The sequence below is a fragment of the Pristiophorus japonicus genome, chromosome 26 (assembly GCF_044704955.1).
Source record: "Pristiophorus japonicus isolate sPriJap1 chromosome 26, sPriJap1.hap1, whole genome shotgun sequence".
NCBI lineage: Eukaryota > Metazoa > Chordata > Chondrichthyes > Pristiophoridae > Pristiophorus > Pristiophorus japonicus.
In genome coordinates this window covers 6,216,641-6,228,652 of record NC_092002.1, presented here as the reverse complement: position 1 = coordinate 6,228,652, position 12,012 = coordinate 6,216,641, and the positions used below count along the sequence as shown (strand labels likewise).

Here is a 12,012-nt window from a genome sequence, read left to right as displayed (position 1 = left end):
GGTCAGCGACAATGGCCTGTGCTTCACAAGCTCTGAATTCCAGGACTTCATGGCAGGCAATGGAATCAACCATGTCAGAACGGCACCGTTCAAGCCGGCCTCAAACGGCCAGGCAGAACGAGCAGTGCAGATAATCAAACAGGGGATGCACAGAATCCAAGGGGATTCCCTACAAAGCTGCTTATCACGCCTCCTGTTGGCCAATAGATCCCGACCACACTCGCTCACAGGGGTTCCACCCGCAGAGCTGCTAATGAAAAGGACGCTCAAAACCAGGTTATCCCTTATACATCTACTATGAAAGAAATTGTTGAGAGCAGGCGTCAGTCACAATGTGACTACCATGACAGGAATGCGAGGGCGCGATGTACTGATGTCAATGACCCTGTTTTTGTCCTTAATTACGCCGCAGGGCCAAAGTGGCTTGCAGGCACTGTGATTGCCAAAGAGGGGAATTTGGTAGTTAAACTTACCAATGGACAAATCTGCCGCAAACGCATGGATCAAACAAAAAGGAGGTTCAGCAACCCCATAGAAGAAGCAGAGGAAGAACACGACGTAGAGTTTACTCCACCACAGGTGACCGAACACCGGAACCAAGTGGAGGAGAGCCCAGTCACTGTGGGCAGTCCGGACAGGCCTGAGGCACCGCAAACAGCAGACACTCAGGCCAGCGCCCAACAACCGGAGCCCCAACTCAGGCGCTCTACAAGGGAGCGTAAACCACCAGAGAGACTTAACCTGTGATCCCAATAAGACTTTGGGGGGGAGGTGATGTCATGTATTCAACTATCATTGTAACCCATGTATAAGCTGACCTAAGTTGTACACTGTGAGAACATTGACCACAAGGGGGTGAACTTGTGGGAGACACTCCTAACCTGGACTTTCCGGTATAAAAGGGGAAGCTCCACCCACCTTCATCACTTGAGGTCTTGGTAATAAAGGTAACTGGTCACAGAGTGACCTTCTCTCAAGTATGGGCCTCGTGTGCATTTATACTGTATAGTAAGGACATATCAATGATGAATGAAGGCGGTAGAATGGATGTCTATGAGACTGAATCCTGTGATGAGGGGGCTGTCTTATGAGGAGAGATTGTGTAGACTAGGCCTATACTCTCTGGAGTTTAGAAGAATGAGAGGTGATCTCATTGAAACGTACAAGATTCTGAGGGGGATTGACAGGGTAGATGCTGAGAGGATGTTTCCTCGGGCTGGGGAGTCTAGAACCAGGGGTCACAGTCTCAGGATAAGGGGTCATAGAAAAACATTTTTACAGCGCAGAAGGAGGCCATTTTGGCCCATCGTGTCTGCGCCGGCCGACAAAGAGCCGCACGGCCCTCGGTCAGCAGCCCTGAAGGTTACATATAAACCTATGAACAATGGCGGAAAGGTAAAGAGCACCCGGCCAACACCACAGCGACACCCCTTGCACTGAAACATTCTACACTCCACAGCAACCGGAGCCACGTGATCTCCTGGGAGAGACAAAAAAAAACAGATAAAAACCCAGGCCAATTGGGGAACAAAAACTAGAAAAATTCCTGTCCGACCCATCCAGGCGATTGAAACTAATCCAGGAGATCACCCTGGCCGTATTCGATTCCTTGTCGGTCATTTAGGACAGAGACGAGGAGAAATTTCTTCACCTCAAGAGGGTTTGCAATACATCCGCCCCAGAGGGCTGTGGATGCGGAGCTTCTGAATACATTCAAGGCTGGGTTAGACAGATTTTTGGAGTCTAGGGGAATCATGGGATATGGGGATCGGGCGGGAAAGTGGAGTTGAGGTCGAAGATCAGCCATGCTCTTATTGAATGGCGGAGCGGGCTCGAGGGGCCGAATGGCCGACTCCTGCTCCTATTCCTTACGTTATGTTCAATGCCCCCGCAGTCTCAACTCACAGGGCTTCCTCTCAAAACGTACCTGATGGGCTCCAGTCAGGTCTCAAACTAAAGTTTGAAATCCCTCCGTGTCCTCCTCGCCTCCCCTCCCTATCTTTGTAGCCTCCTCCAGCCCTACAACTCTCCGAGACCTGTGCGCTCCTCTAATTCTGGCCTCTTGCTCATCCCTTCCGGCCGCGCCCCCCTCCCCCCCTCCAATATTAGGACACAAGAGTACTGGCAACGGGAAGGGCGGGATGTCCCAGATTCATCCCACCAACCCACACACTTTTCCCCTTTCCTGAAATTACCACTCAGCGCACTTATTGCGTACAACGTACATCACAGAAAGAGGCCATTCAGCCCGGCTGGTCAATGCCGGGATTTACTCTACACTGGGGCCTACTCCCAGCCCTCCTCAACTCACCCCAGCAGCATTACAACAACAACTTGCATTTATACGGCGCCTTTAATGTAGTGAAACGTCCCAATGTCGGTCAGCTTCACAGGAGCGATAAAAATTTGACATCGAGCCTCACAAGTAGAAACCAGGGCAGGTGACCAAAAGATTGGTCAAAGAGATAGGTTTTAAGGAGCGTCTTGAAGGAGGAAAGAGAGAGGCGGAGAGGTTTAGGCAGGGAGTTCCAGAGCTTGGGGCCCAAGCAACAGAAGGCACGGCCACCGATGGTTAAGCGATTATAAACAGGGATGCTCAGGAGGGCAGAATTAGAGGAGCGCAGACATCTTGGGGGGATTGTGGGGCTGAAGGAGATTACAGAGATATGGAGGGGCGAGGGCCATGGAGGGATTTCAGTACAAGGGTGCGGCGCTCCCTCAGCACTGCCCCTCCGACAGTGCGGCGCTCCCTCAGCACTGCCCCTCCGACAGCGCGGCGCTCCCTCAGCACTGCCCCTCCGACAGTGCGGCGCTCCCTCAGTACTGCCCCTCCGACAGTGCGGCACTCCCCCAGTGCTGCACTGGGAGTGTCAGCCCTTGCTTCAGTCCGGGAGTGAGGCTCGAGGCAACAACTGAGCCAGTCGTACACTCGGTCATGTTTAACTCTAGATTTTTCCTCCCTTCCTTAACTAAGGCAATCTTTCCCACTTTTCTCCTGAAGGTACTGGGTGCCATTTTAACCTTTCCCAAAGGGCGGGGAAGTGATGGTAACAACAACAAAATCTTACATTTATACAGCATCTTTAACGTCAGAAGATGTCTCAAGGTGCCTCACAGGAGTGCTATCAGATAAACAATCTCCACCGAACCACAGATGGAGATGTTAGGGTGAATGGAAGGAAACCATTTCCTGCTGGTTGGGGAGTCTAGGACTAGGGGGCATAGTCTAGAAATTAGAGGCAGACCTTTCAGGAGTGAAGTTAGGAACCACATCGACACACAAAGGATGGTGGAGGTTTGGCACTCTCTTCCGCAAAGGGCAACGGATACTAGATCAATGAATTTTAAATCGGAGATTAATCGCTTTCTGTTAACCAAAGGTATTAAGGGATATGGGCCAAAGGGTTATGGAGCTTGGTTGAAGAAGTGAATTGTAAGGAGGAGAGGCGGAGAGGTTTAGGGAGGGAGTTCCAGAGTTTATGGGCCCCGGCAGCTGAAGGCACGGCCGCCGATGGTGGAGCGATTTAAAATCAGGGAGGTTCAAGAGGCCAGAATAGGCTGGGTGCAGAGGTCTTGGGGGATTATAGGGCTGGAGGAGATTACAGAGGCGGGCTGAATTAACACCCCGCCCAATTCTCTTTTCAATGCATGTGTCTGGGAAGGGTATATTTGGCTGTACTGCCTCGGGGTGAAGTCTGTCACTGGCAGCAATGGTGGGGGGGTGGAATTTGGAGAGGGGGGGGGGGGGAGGCGATGGGGGAGTGCCTTGGGAGTGTCGCATAAGAAACATATCTTGTGGTTCAGGGTTCAATCCCACGTGTGGGGGCTTGCTCCTTATTCAAACAGCCATTCCACAAGCGTCAGTATAGACCGAGAGAGTCGACAGCGATACAAAGCCCTGGTTAGACCACACCTGGAGCACTGTGAGCAACTCTGGGCATCACGCCTGAGGGAGGATATACTGGCCTTTGGAGGGAGTGCAGCGTAGGTTTACCAGAACGCTGCCCGGACTCCAAGGGGTTAAAGTTACAAGGAGTGATTACACAAACTAGGGCTGTATTCCCTAGAATTTAGAAGGTTACGAGGTGATCTGATTGAAGTTTTTGAGATATTAAGGGGAACAGAGAGGGTAGATAGAGAGAATCTATTTCTGCTGGTTGGGGAATCCAGGCCGAGACGGCTTGGTCTAAATATTAGAGCCAGACCTTTCAGGAGTGAAATTAGGAAACACGTTTACACACACAAAGGGCGGTAGAAATTTGCAACTCTCTTCTGCAAACGGCACTTGATGCTAGATCAATGAATTTTAAATCGGAGATTGAAAGCTTTCTGTTAACCAAAGGTATTAAGGGATATGGGGCAAAGGGAGTTAGGTCACAGATCAGTCATGCTCTCATTGAATGGCGGTGCGAGCTCGGCCCCACTCCCATGTTCCTATGACCGGCTATGTCGCCATGAGGTAGTGGGGTAATTCTGGCCGGCCCACACTGTCCTTACACACTCCCTGGTACCGCTCCAACACAGAGTAGCAGTGTGTAGGCCATACATACTTTTGAAGATAGGACACATTGAGAAGGCTGTTAAAAATGCAGATGGGATCCTGGGCTTTATAAATAGAGGCATAGAGTGTAAAAGCAAAGAAGCTTTGCTCAACCCTTTATAAATCATTGCTTAGGCCTCAGCTGGAGAATTGTGTCCAATTCTGGGCACCGCACTTTAGGAAGGATGTGAAGGCCTTAGAGAGGGCGCAGAGGGAGATTTACTGGAACGGTTCCGGGGAGAAGGGACTTCAGTTACGGGGAGAGACTGGAGAAGCTGGGGTTGTTCTCCGTGGAGCAGAGAAGGTGGAGAGGAGATTTAATCGAGGTGTTCAAAATTCTGAAGGGTTTTGATATGAGTAAATAAAGGAGAAACTAGAGTTTAGAAGAATGAGAGGGGATCTCATTGAAACGTATAAAATTCTGACGGGGTTGGACAGACTGGATGCGGGGAGGATGTTTCCCCCGGGGCTGGGAAGTCTAGAACAAGGGGTCACACACAGTCTCAGGATACGGGGTAGGAAATTTAGGAGTGAGATGAGGAGAAATGTTTTCAGTCAGAGGGTGGTGAACCTGTGGAATTCTCTACCACAGAAGGCTGTGGAGGCCAAGTCACTGAATATATTTAAGAGGGAGGTGGATAGATTTCTACACACAAAAGGCCTCAAGGGGTATGGGGAAAAAGCAGGAATATGGTGTTGAGATAGAGGATCAGCCATGATCGTATTGAATGGCGGTGCAGACTAGAGGGGCCGAATGGCCTACTACTGCTCCTATGTTTCTATAAACTGTTTCCAGTGGCAGGAGGGTCAGTAACCAGAGGGATACAGATGTAAAATAATTAGCAAAGGGCCCAGAGGGGGAAGAGGAGGAGAATTTTTTTTTTTTTTTACGCAGCGGGTTGTTGCGATCGGGAACGCGCTGCCCGAAAGGGCGGTGGGAGCAGATTAAATAGTAACTTTCAAACGGGAATTGGATAAATACTGCAAAAGGAGAAATGTGCCGGGGCTGTGGGAAAAGAGCGGGGGGGATTGGGACTGATTGGATCGCTCTCTCACACAGAGTCGGCACAGAAACGATGGGCCGAATGGCCTCCTTCTGTGCTGGATGGTTCTACGAGAAGTAACTGAGACGTTTACGGGGTCTCAATGTGGAACTATTTTGCACACTCGGCCATTGTAACATTGAAATGTATAAAATTCTTACGGGGTAGAAGGTTGTTTCCCCCCGGGCTGGGGAGTCTAGGACCAAGGGTCACACAGTCTCAGGCCATTTAGGACTGAGATGAGGAGGAATTTCTTCACTCAGAGGGTGGTGAATCTTTGGAATTCTCTGCCCCACAGGGCTGTGGAGGCTCAGTCGTTGAGTATATTTCAAGGCTGAGAGCGAGAGATTTTTGGGCTCGAAGGGATCCGGGGATCGGGCGGGAAAGTGGAGTTGAGGTCGAAGATCAGCCGTGATCTCATCGAATGGCAGAGCAGGCTCGAGGGGGCACCGTGGCCTGCTCGTGCTCCTGTCTCTCTCCTGGATCACTGGGGAGGCTGGGCTACGTCACACTAGGAGGGTGCAGGTGATGTGCTCCAGGGCTAATCTTGCACAAGGTCCCGACGGAGAGTTACCGAGGCACATCTGTTTGCCTCGATGTTTGGTCAAGGCTTGGCATCGGGAGGGGGGTGGTGAGGGGAAGGTCTCTGAAGAGGGGGTAGATAGAGAAGGAGGAGGAATTATTATTTATATTAAACAATCAAACCTGTAACACAAAGGGCTGGATGGGTTCGGAACACAATCACGAGTTCGTTCTCTTACTGATGATAGTGGAAAATGGATCGCTCAAACTGGCAAAGACTGTGCCCCCTCTTAAACCAATAAACCCCAACGACGTGTTATGCTCCTTGTGTAACACACTTATTGCTCTCAAACTAACCCCATCACTGGCACCCCCAGTACATCCACCCCAAGGTCATACAACAATTTGCATTTATATAGCGCCTTTATAGCATAGTAAAACATTCCAAGGCACTTCACAGGAGCATTATATAAATTTTTTTTTAAAAAAAGACTTGCATTTATATAGCACCTTTCACAACTACCGGATGTCTCAAAACGCTTTACTGCCAATGAAGTATTTTCTGAAGTGCAGTCACTGTTGTAATGTGGGAAACGCGGCAGCCAATTTGCGCACAGCAAGCTCCCACAAACAGCAATGTGATAATGACCAGATAATCTGGTTTTAGTGATGTTGATCGAGGGATAAATATTGGCCCCAGGACACAGGGAAGAACTCCCCCGCTCTTCTTCAAAATAGTGCCCTGGGATCTTTTACGTCTGCCTGAGAGAGCAGACGGGGCCTCATCCAAACGAGCCCCCCTCCCACAGGGCGGTGCTCCCTCAGTACTGCCCCTCCGACAGTGCGGCGCTCCCTCAGTACTGCCCCTCCGACAGTGCGGCGCTCCCTCAGCACCGCCCCTCCGACAGTGCGGCGCTCCCTCAGCACCGCCCCTCCGACAGTGCGGCGCTCCCTCAGCACTGCCCCTCCGACAGTGCGGCGCTCCCTCAGTACTGCCCCTCCGACAGTGCGGCGCTCCCTCAGTACCGCCCCTCCGACAGTGCGGCGCTCCCTCAGCACCGCCCCTCCGACAGTGCGGCGCTCCCTCAGCACCGCCCCTCCGACAGTGCGGCGCTCCCTCAGCACCGCCCCTCCGACAGTGCGGCGCTCCCTCAGCACCGCCCCTCCGACAGTGCGGCGCTCCCTCAGCACCGCCCCTCCGACAGTGCGGCACTCCCTCAGTATTGCCCCTCCGACAGTGCGGCGCTCCCTCAGTACTGCCCCTCCGACAGTGCGGCGCTCCCTCAGTACTGCCCCTCCGACAGTGCGGCGCTCCCTCAGTACTGCCCCTCCGACAGTGCGGCGCTCCCTCAGTATTGCACTGGGTGTGTCGGCCTGGATTTTTGTGCTCAGGTCCCTGGAGTGGGACTTGAATCCGCAACAAAGAACCCACCATACAGGCAATATCTGACACCGAGCCAGCCAAGGAGATATTAGGACAGGAGAGGCGGAGAGTTTTAGGGAGGGAATTCCAGGCGGCTTAAGGCACGGCCACCAATGGCGGAGCGATGGAAATCGGGGGATGTGCAAGAGGTCAGAATTGAAGGAGCGCAGAGATCGCGCAGCTCAAGTTTCTCTTCCCACTCACAACCCTGTGTTCGGGGAGGGGGGGGGGAATGAGAGCCTCTGGAAGCGTGGGTACCATTTTGCGCAGCTCGAGTGAATAATGGGATGAAAAATTCCGACCAACCACCGCCAGAGCTTACTGAGACCCGAGTGACAATGGGAGGTTGTGTTCAGTGGCTCAGTGACTGAAGCCATTGCTGGTATGGGTGGGGCTCCCTGCCCAGCCCCGTGGACATTGGCCCCAGTATTTCGAGCCCTTGAATGAGCCACTCCCAGGCCTCGTCCAACCAGGCCCTGACTTGTAGTGACGGAGTTCAGCACTGACCACCTCCACCCCAACACCCAACGTGTCCCGACCAGGCGGAGAGGAGAGGCAAGGGGAGCCCTACGACTACAAAGGGGACTCTCCCGGGGTACAAAGGGGCTATCTCTCTCTCTCTCTCTCTCTCTCTCTCGCTCTCGCCTTCCCCAAGCTCACAGTCCCTCCCCCAGCAGGACTGGATTGGCCAAGGCCGAGACATTTAATAACTGGCTTTTGCTTACATCATTGAACGGATCTTGCTTTGCACCATTTACACACGCCACAGGCGGATGAAAGACGTGCATTTCTATAGCGCCTTTCACCCCCTCAGGACGTCCCAAGCCACTTTACAGCCAATGAAGTACCTTTGGAGTGCAGTCACCGATGTAATTTGGGAAACGCAGCAGCCAATCTACGCACAGCAAGCTCCCACACACAGCAACGTGATAATGACCACATCATCTGTTTTTGGTGATGTTGATTGAGGGTTAAATCATAGACAGTCCCCCGAAGCGAGGATGACTTGCTTCCACGCCGAAAACGGATGAGCTCACAGGTGATTCAATGAAGGACCTAATATTCCGGATCCCGAACTACATCCTGAAGGGTGGAAGATGCCTGTGCGTGGATTTTTCAGCCACCACACGGGGCTTGACAGAGCTGGGTCTTGGTCCAGTGGCAAGGGTTAACCAGGACGACTGGAGACCAGCTCTGCTGCACGGACCCAGTGCGCGCACACATCGCACAGTGTGGGCTGGGCCCGTGCTGCCCCTGGGCCCTCGCCCCTTCTAGGCCCCGAACTCTCGCCTCTCCCGGGCCCCGATCACGTCCCTCTACAATCTCTCGCCGCTCCTTCGCCCCGACCTCGCCGCTCCTGCAGAGATAAATACTGGGCCCCAGGACACCGGGGGGGAGGAGTTCTGCTTCCAAATAGTGGCCACGGGATCCTTAACGTCCGCCCGAGAGGGGGCAGACCGGGGGGGGGGGGGGGGGGGGAAGGGGCCTCGGTTTAACGCCTCATCCGAAAGACGGCAATGCGCCGCTCGCTCGGCGCTGCATCGGGAGTGTCAGCCCGGAAATCTGCGCTCGAGTCTCCGGAGCGGGACCTGAACTCCACGGTGTGACGGTTCGAGGTGAGAAAATTAGGATTTGGGAGCGGGGGGAGAGGCAGTAAAAAAAAAAAGGGGACAGGAAAAACAAGCGTTGCAATAGGGACCGTCTCGGTCAGTAAAAGCATACAGACAAGAGGGAGGCTTATGTCGAATCACCGGAGCTGGAGGTGCAGTGCAGGATTTGATACACAGCGTGAGATTCCTGGTGCACACAACACTGCACAGGTGGAGAGCATAATTAAGACGTCTCTCTCTCCCTCAGGTCAAGAGACAGAGGGCGAGAGGTTTACCAAAGCACCTGGTCAGGGCAAGCCCTGATCCCTGGGTCCACCGGCCTTTTCATCTCTCGAAAGCTATTCCCTCCTCCCCACCGCCCCCACTCCCCCACTCCCCTTCCCCCGACTCACACGCCCGAACGGGGAACAGCCTCGAAAAGCAGGGAACAAAAGGCAATCCCCATGTTCCCTGGTCTTTTGTTCAACCAAGCACACTCTCCCCCCCCCCCCTCACGCCTCCATTGTGATTCTAATTGAAGCCCGGAAAAAAAGAGAGAGAAAAAAAAACACACGAGTTTAAATATGAAAGAGGCAGCGAAAATACATCAGAGAGGGGGGGGGGGGAGAAATCATGTGATATTTGTAATCTTCCAGGTCAAGAGTCACCATTGGCCCAAGTGGCTTTTGGCTGGTATTGACATGGCCTCGAACCCACTCAGCACTCCTGACATGGATTGATAACTCATTTTATATACTGTACGAAGGCACGCAAAAATATTAAGTGCTTTGCGGGGCGCAAACCAGTGCCAGGTAACGCGTCTCGCTCGTCGAACCCCTCAACCAAAGGCCAACGGTCACACCAGCGACAATGGCTCACAGTTATATAGCGGCCTTAACACAATAAAAACCCAGCCGTGTAATCGTACAGAATTTGACTGTGTTCTCATAAATCTACCCCCCATTCCTAGCTCTAATCTCCACCTCCCCTCCGCCCCGAGATCTCTGCGCCCCTCCAATTCTTGCCTCTTGCGGATCCACCGCCGATTTCCATCGCTCCGTCATCGGTGGCCGGTGCCTTCAGCTACACCGGGCTCCAAGCTCTGGAACTCCCTCCCTCCCTCAACCTCTCCGCCTTTCAACCGACCGCCCTCCCTACCCCGCATGCCGGCCCGAAACGTTAACTCTTTATGTTCCTCTCTCCCCAGATGCCGCCTGACCGGCGGAGATTCCCACCCCACACCCCCCCACCAACCACCGGCCTTTTCTGTTTTTAATCCCCGTCCTCATATCTCTGAATGCGGGGCCGGCCGTCAAATTCTGCCCGATAATCGCTGCCGCCGAGACGCCGTGGGGGCGTGTCGTCGCCTGTGAAGGGCGCCGTATAAAATGCAAGATGTTGCTGCGCTACTCGGGCAGGTTGAGCAAAGGCTTGGCCGACGAGGTGGCTTTACAAGGAGGGTCGTGGAGGAGGGCGGAGAGAGGGTACGGGAGGGAATAACGGAACTTGGGGCCCAGGCCAAGGGTCAGAGAGAGAGAGGCCAGCATGGGTTAGCTTGGCCCCTCCTTGTCAAAACGAGGCAAGCCGGGTCTTGGGGTAATGGGAGGCGGCGAGATCCGTGTGGGCAGGGGGAGATTTAACAATGGAGGTCAGCTACCCTTACAGCCAGAGGTTGGCGAAGTGGTCAAAAGTTAGTTGCTTGGGCCTTACTTTGTGGTCTAGTGTGACATGCAGAGCTGGTCTGCTGGCTGACGCAGGGCGACCAGGGAAGGGAAGGGAATGGAGGAGGAGGGGGGGGAAAGGAAGTCTGGTGGGGGGGGTGTATAGGAAACCCTTTCATGCAAGCCACGTTTGGCCTCACGACTCATTGCAAGGGACACCAGCTTATGCAGCCCTTTCTGCTCCAAATGCAAGTCTCATTTTGACCGAGAAACGCTCACTGACACTCAAAACAAAATGATTGTGCGGTTTACAAATTGCAAATTCTCTCTCTCTCTCTCCCTGCCCCCCTCCCTCTGTAAAGCAATGAGGCTAATGCAGTTAAAGCTCACAATATACATTTTTTAAACAGCACAGCTCAGCAGCCCAGAAGCAAGCCCCCAGCCCAGGCAGTAATTCAATTGCAAAACTCTGCCCTCCAACCTGCCTGCACTTGTGGCTGGCAGAGAGCGGCGGCGCCACAAGGGTTAAAGCACCCTCCAGACCTGTTTATCGGCCAATTTTCTTCCTCCGGCTCTCCAGCTCTGCTTTCTTTTGCGTTTCTGCTCCGGCTCTTTTAACTCTACCGTGGCCGCGCACCGGGGTCGCGGTGCGGCGCCGTTAACCCGCGGTTTTGGCTCTTTCTCGCGGCGCGGCTGCGCTACTCACGGCTCAGTTCGCTGCGGTGCTGCGGTTTGCTGCCTTGTTTGCGGCGGGACATGGTCCGGTGGGCGAAGGGGGGTCAGCGGGGAGGCACACACGCACACAGCGAACCCCCCCTTCCCCTCCCTTCCCTCAGCCCCCCCACCCCCCGGGGCTCCGGCTCCAGCAACGGGACAGCCGGCGCTCCGGGGCCGATCGGCCGCTCAGGGGCTGCGCTGGGAGTTCGCTGTCAGCAAGTTCAAGGCGGAGAGAGTGGGAGCGGGGGGGGAGGAGACTGAGAGAGGGAGAGAGAGCGAGAGGGAGGGATAGAGGGAGGGTTAGAGAGAGAGAGAGAGAGAGGGAGGGTTAGAGAGAGAGAGGGAGTGATAGAGGGAGGGTTAGAGAGAGGGAGGGAGGGATAGAGAGAGAGAGGGAGGGTTAGAGAGAGAGAGGGAGGGTTAGAGGGAGGGATAGAGAGAGAGAGGGAGGGTTAGAGAGAGAGAGAGAGAGAGGGAGGGATAGAGAGAGAGAGGAGGGTTAGAGAGAGAGGGAGGG

At 53.8% G+C, this 12,012-nt stretch overlaps 1 protein-coding gene across 1 annotated transcript in view; it reads right to left on the bottom strand.

Moving 5' to 3' along the window:
• znf296 (zinc finger protein 296) overlaps positions 1-11,802 on the bottom strand; it is a 47,694-nt gene extending 35,892 nt beyond the window's left edge. Inside the window, exon 1 of the mRNA XM_070867530.1 lies at positions 11,485-11,802. Within this exon, the coding sequence (XP_070723631.1) occupies positions 11,485-11,536 (52 nt within the window). The 5' untranslated portion in view covers positions 11,537-11,802. The remainder of the gene's footprint in view (positions 1-11,484) is intronic.
• Between the last annotated feature and the right edge of the window lie 210 nt (positions 11,803-12,012).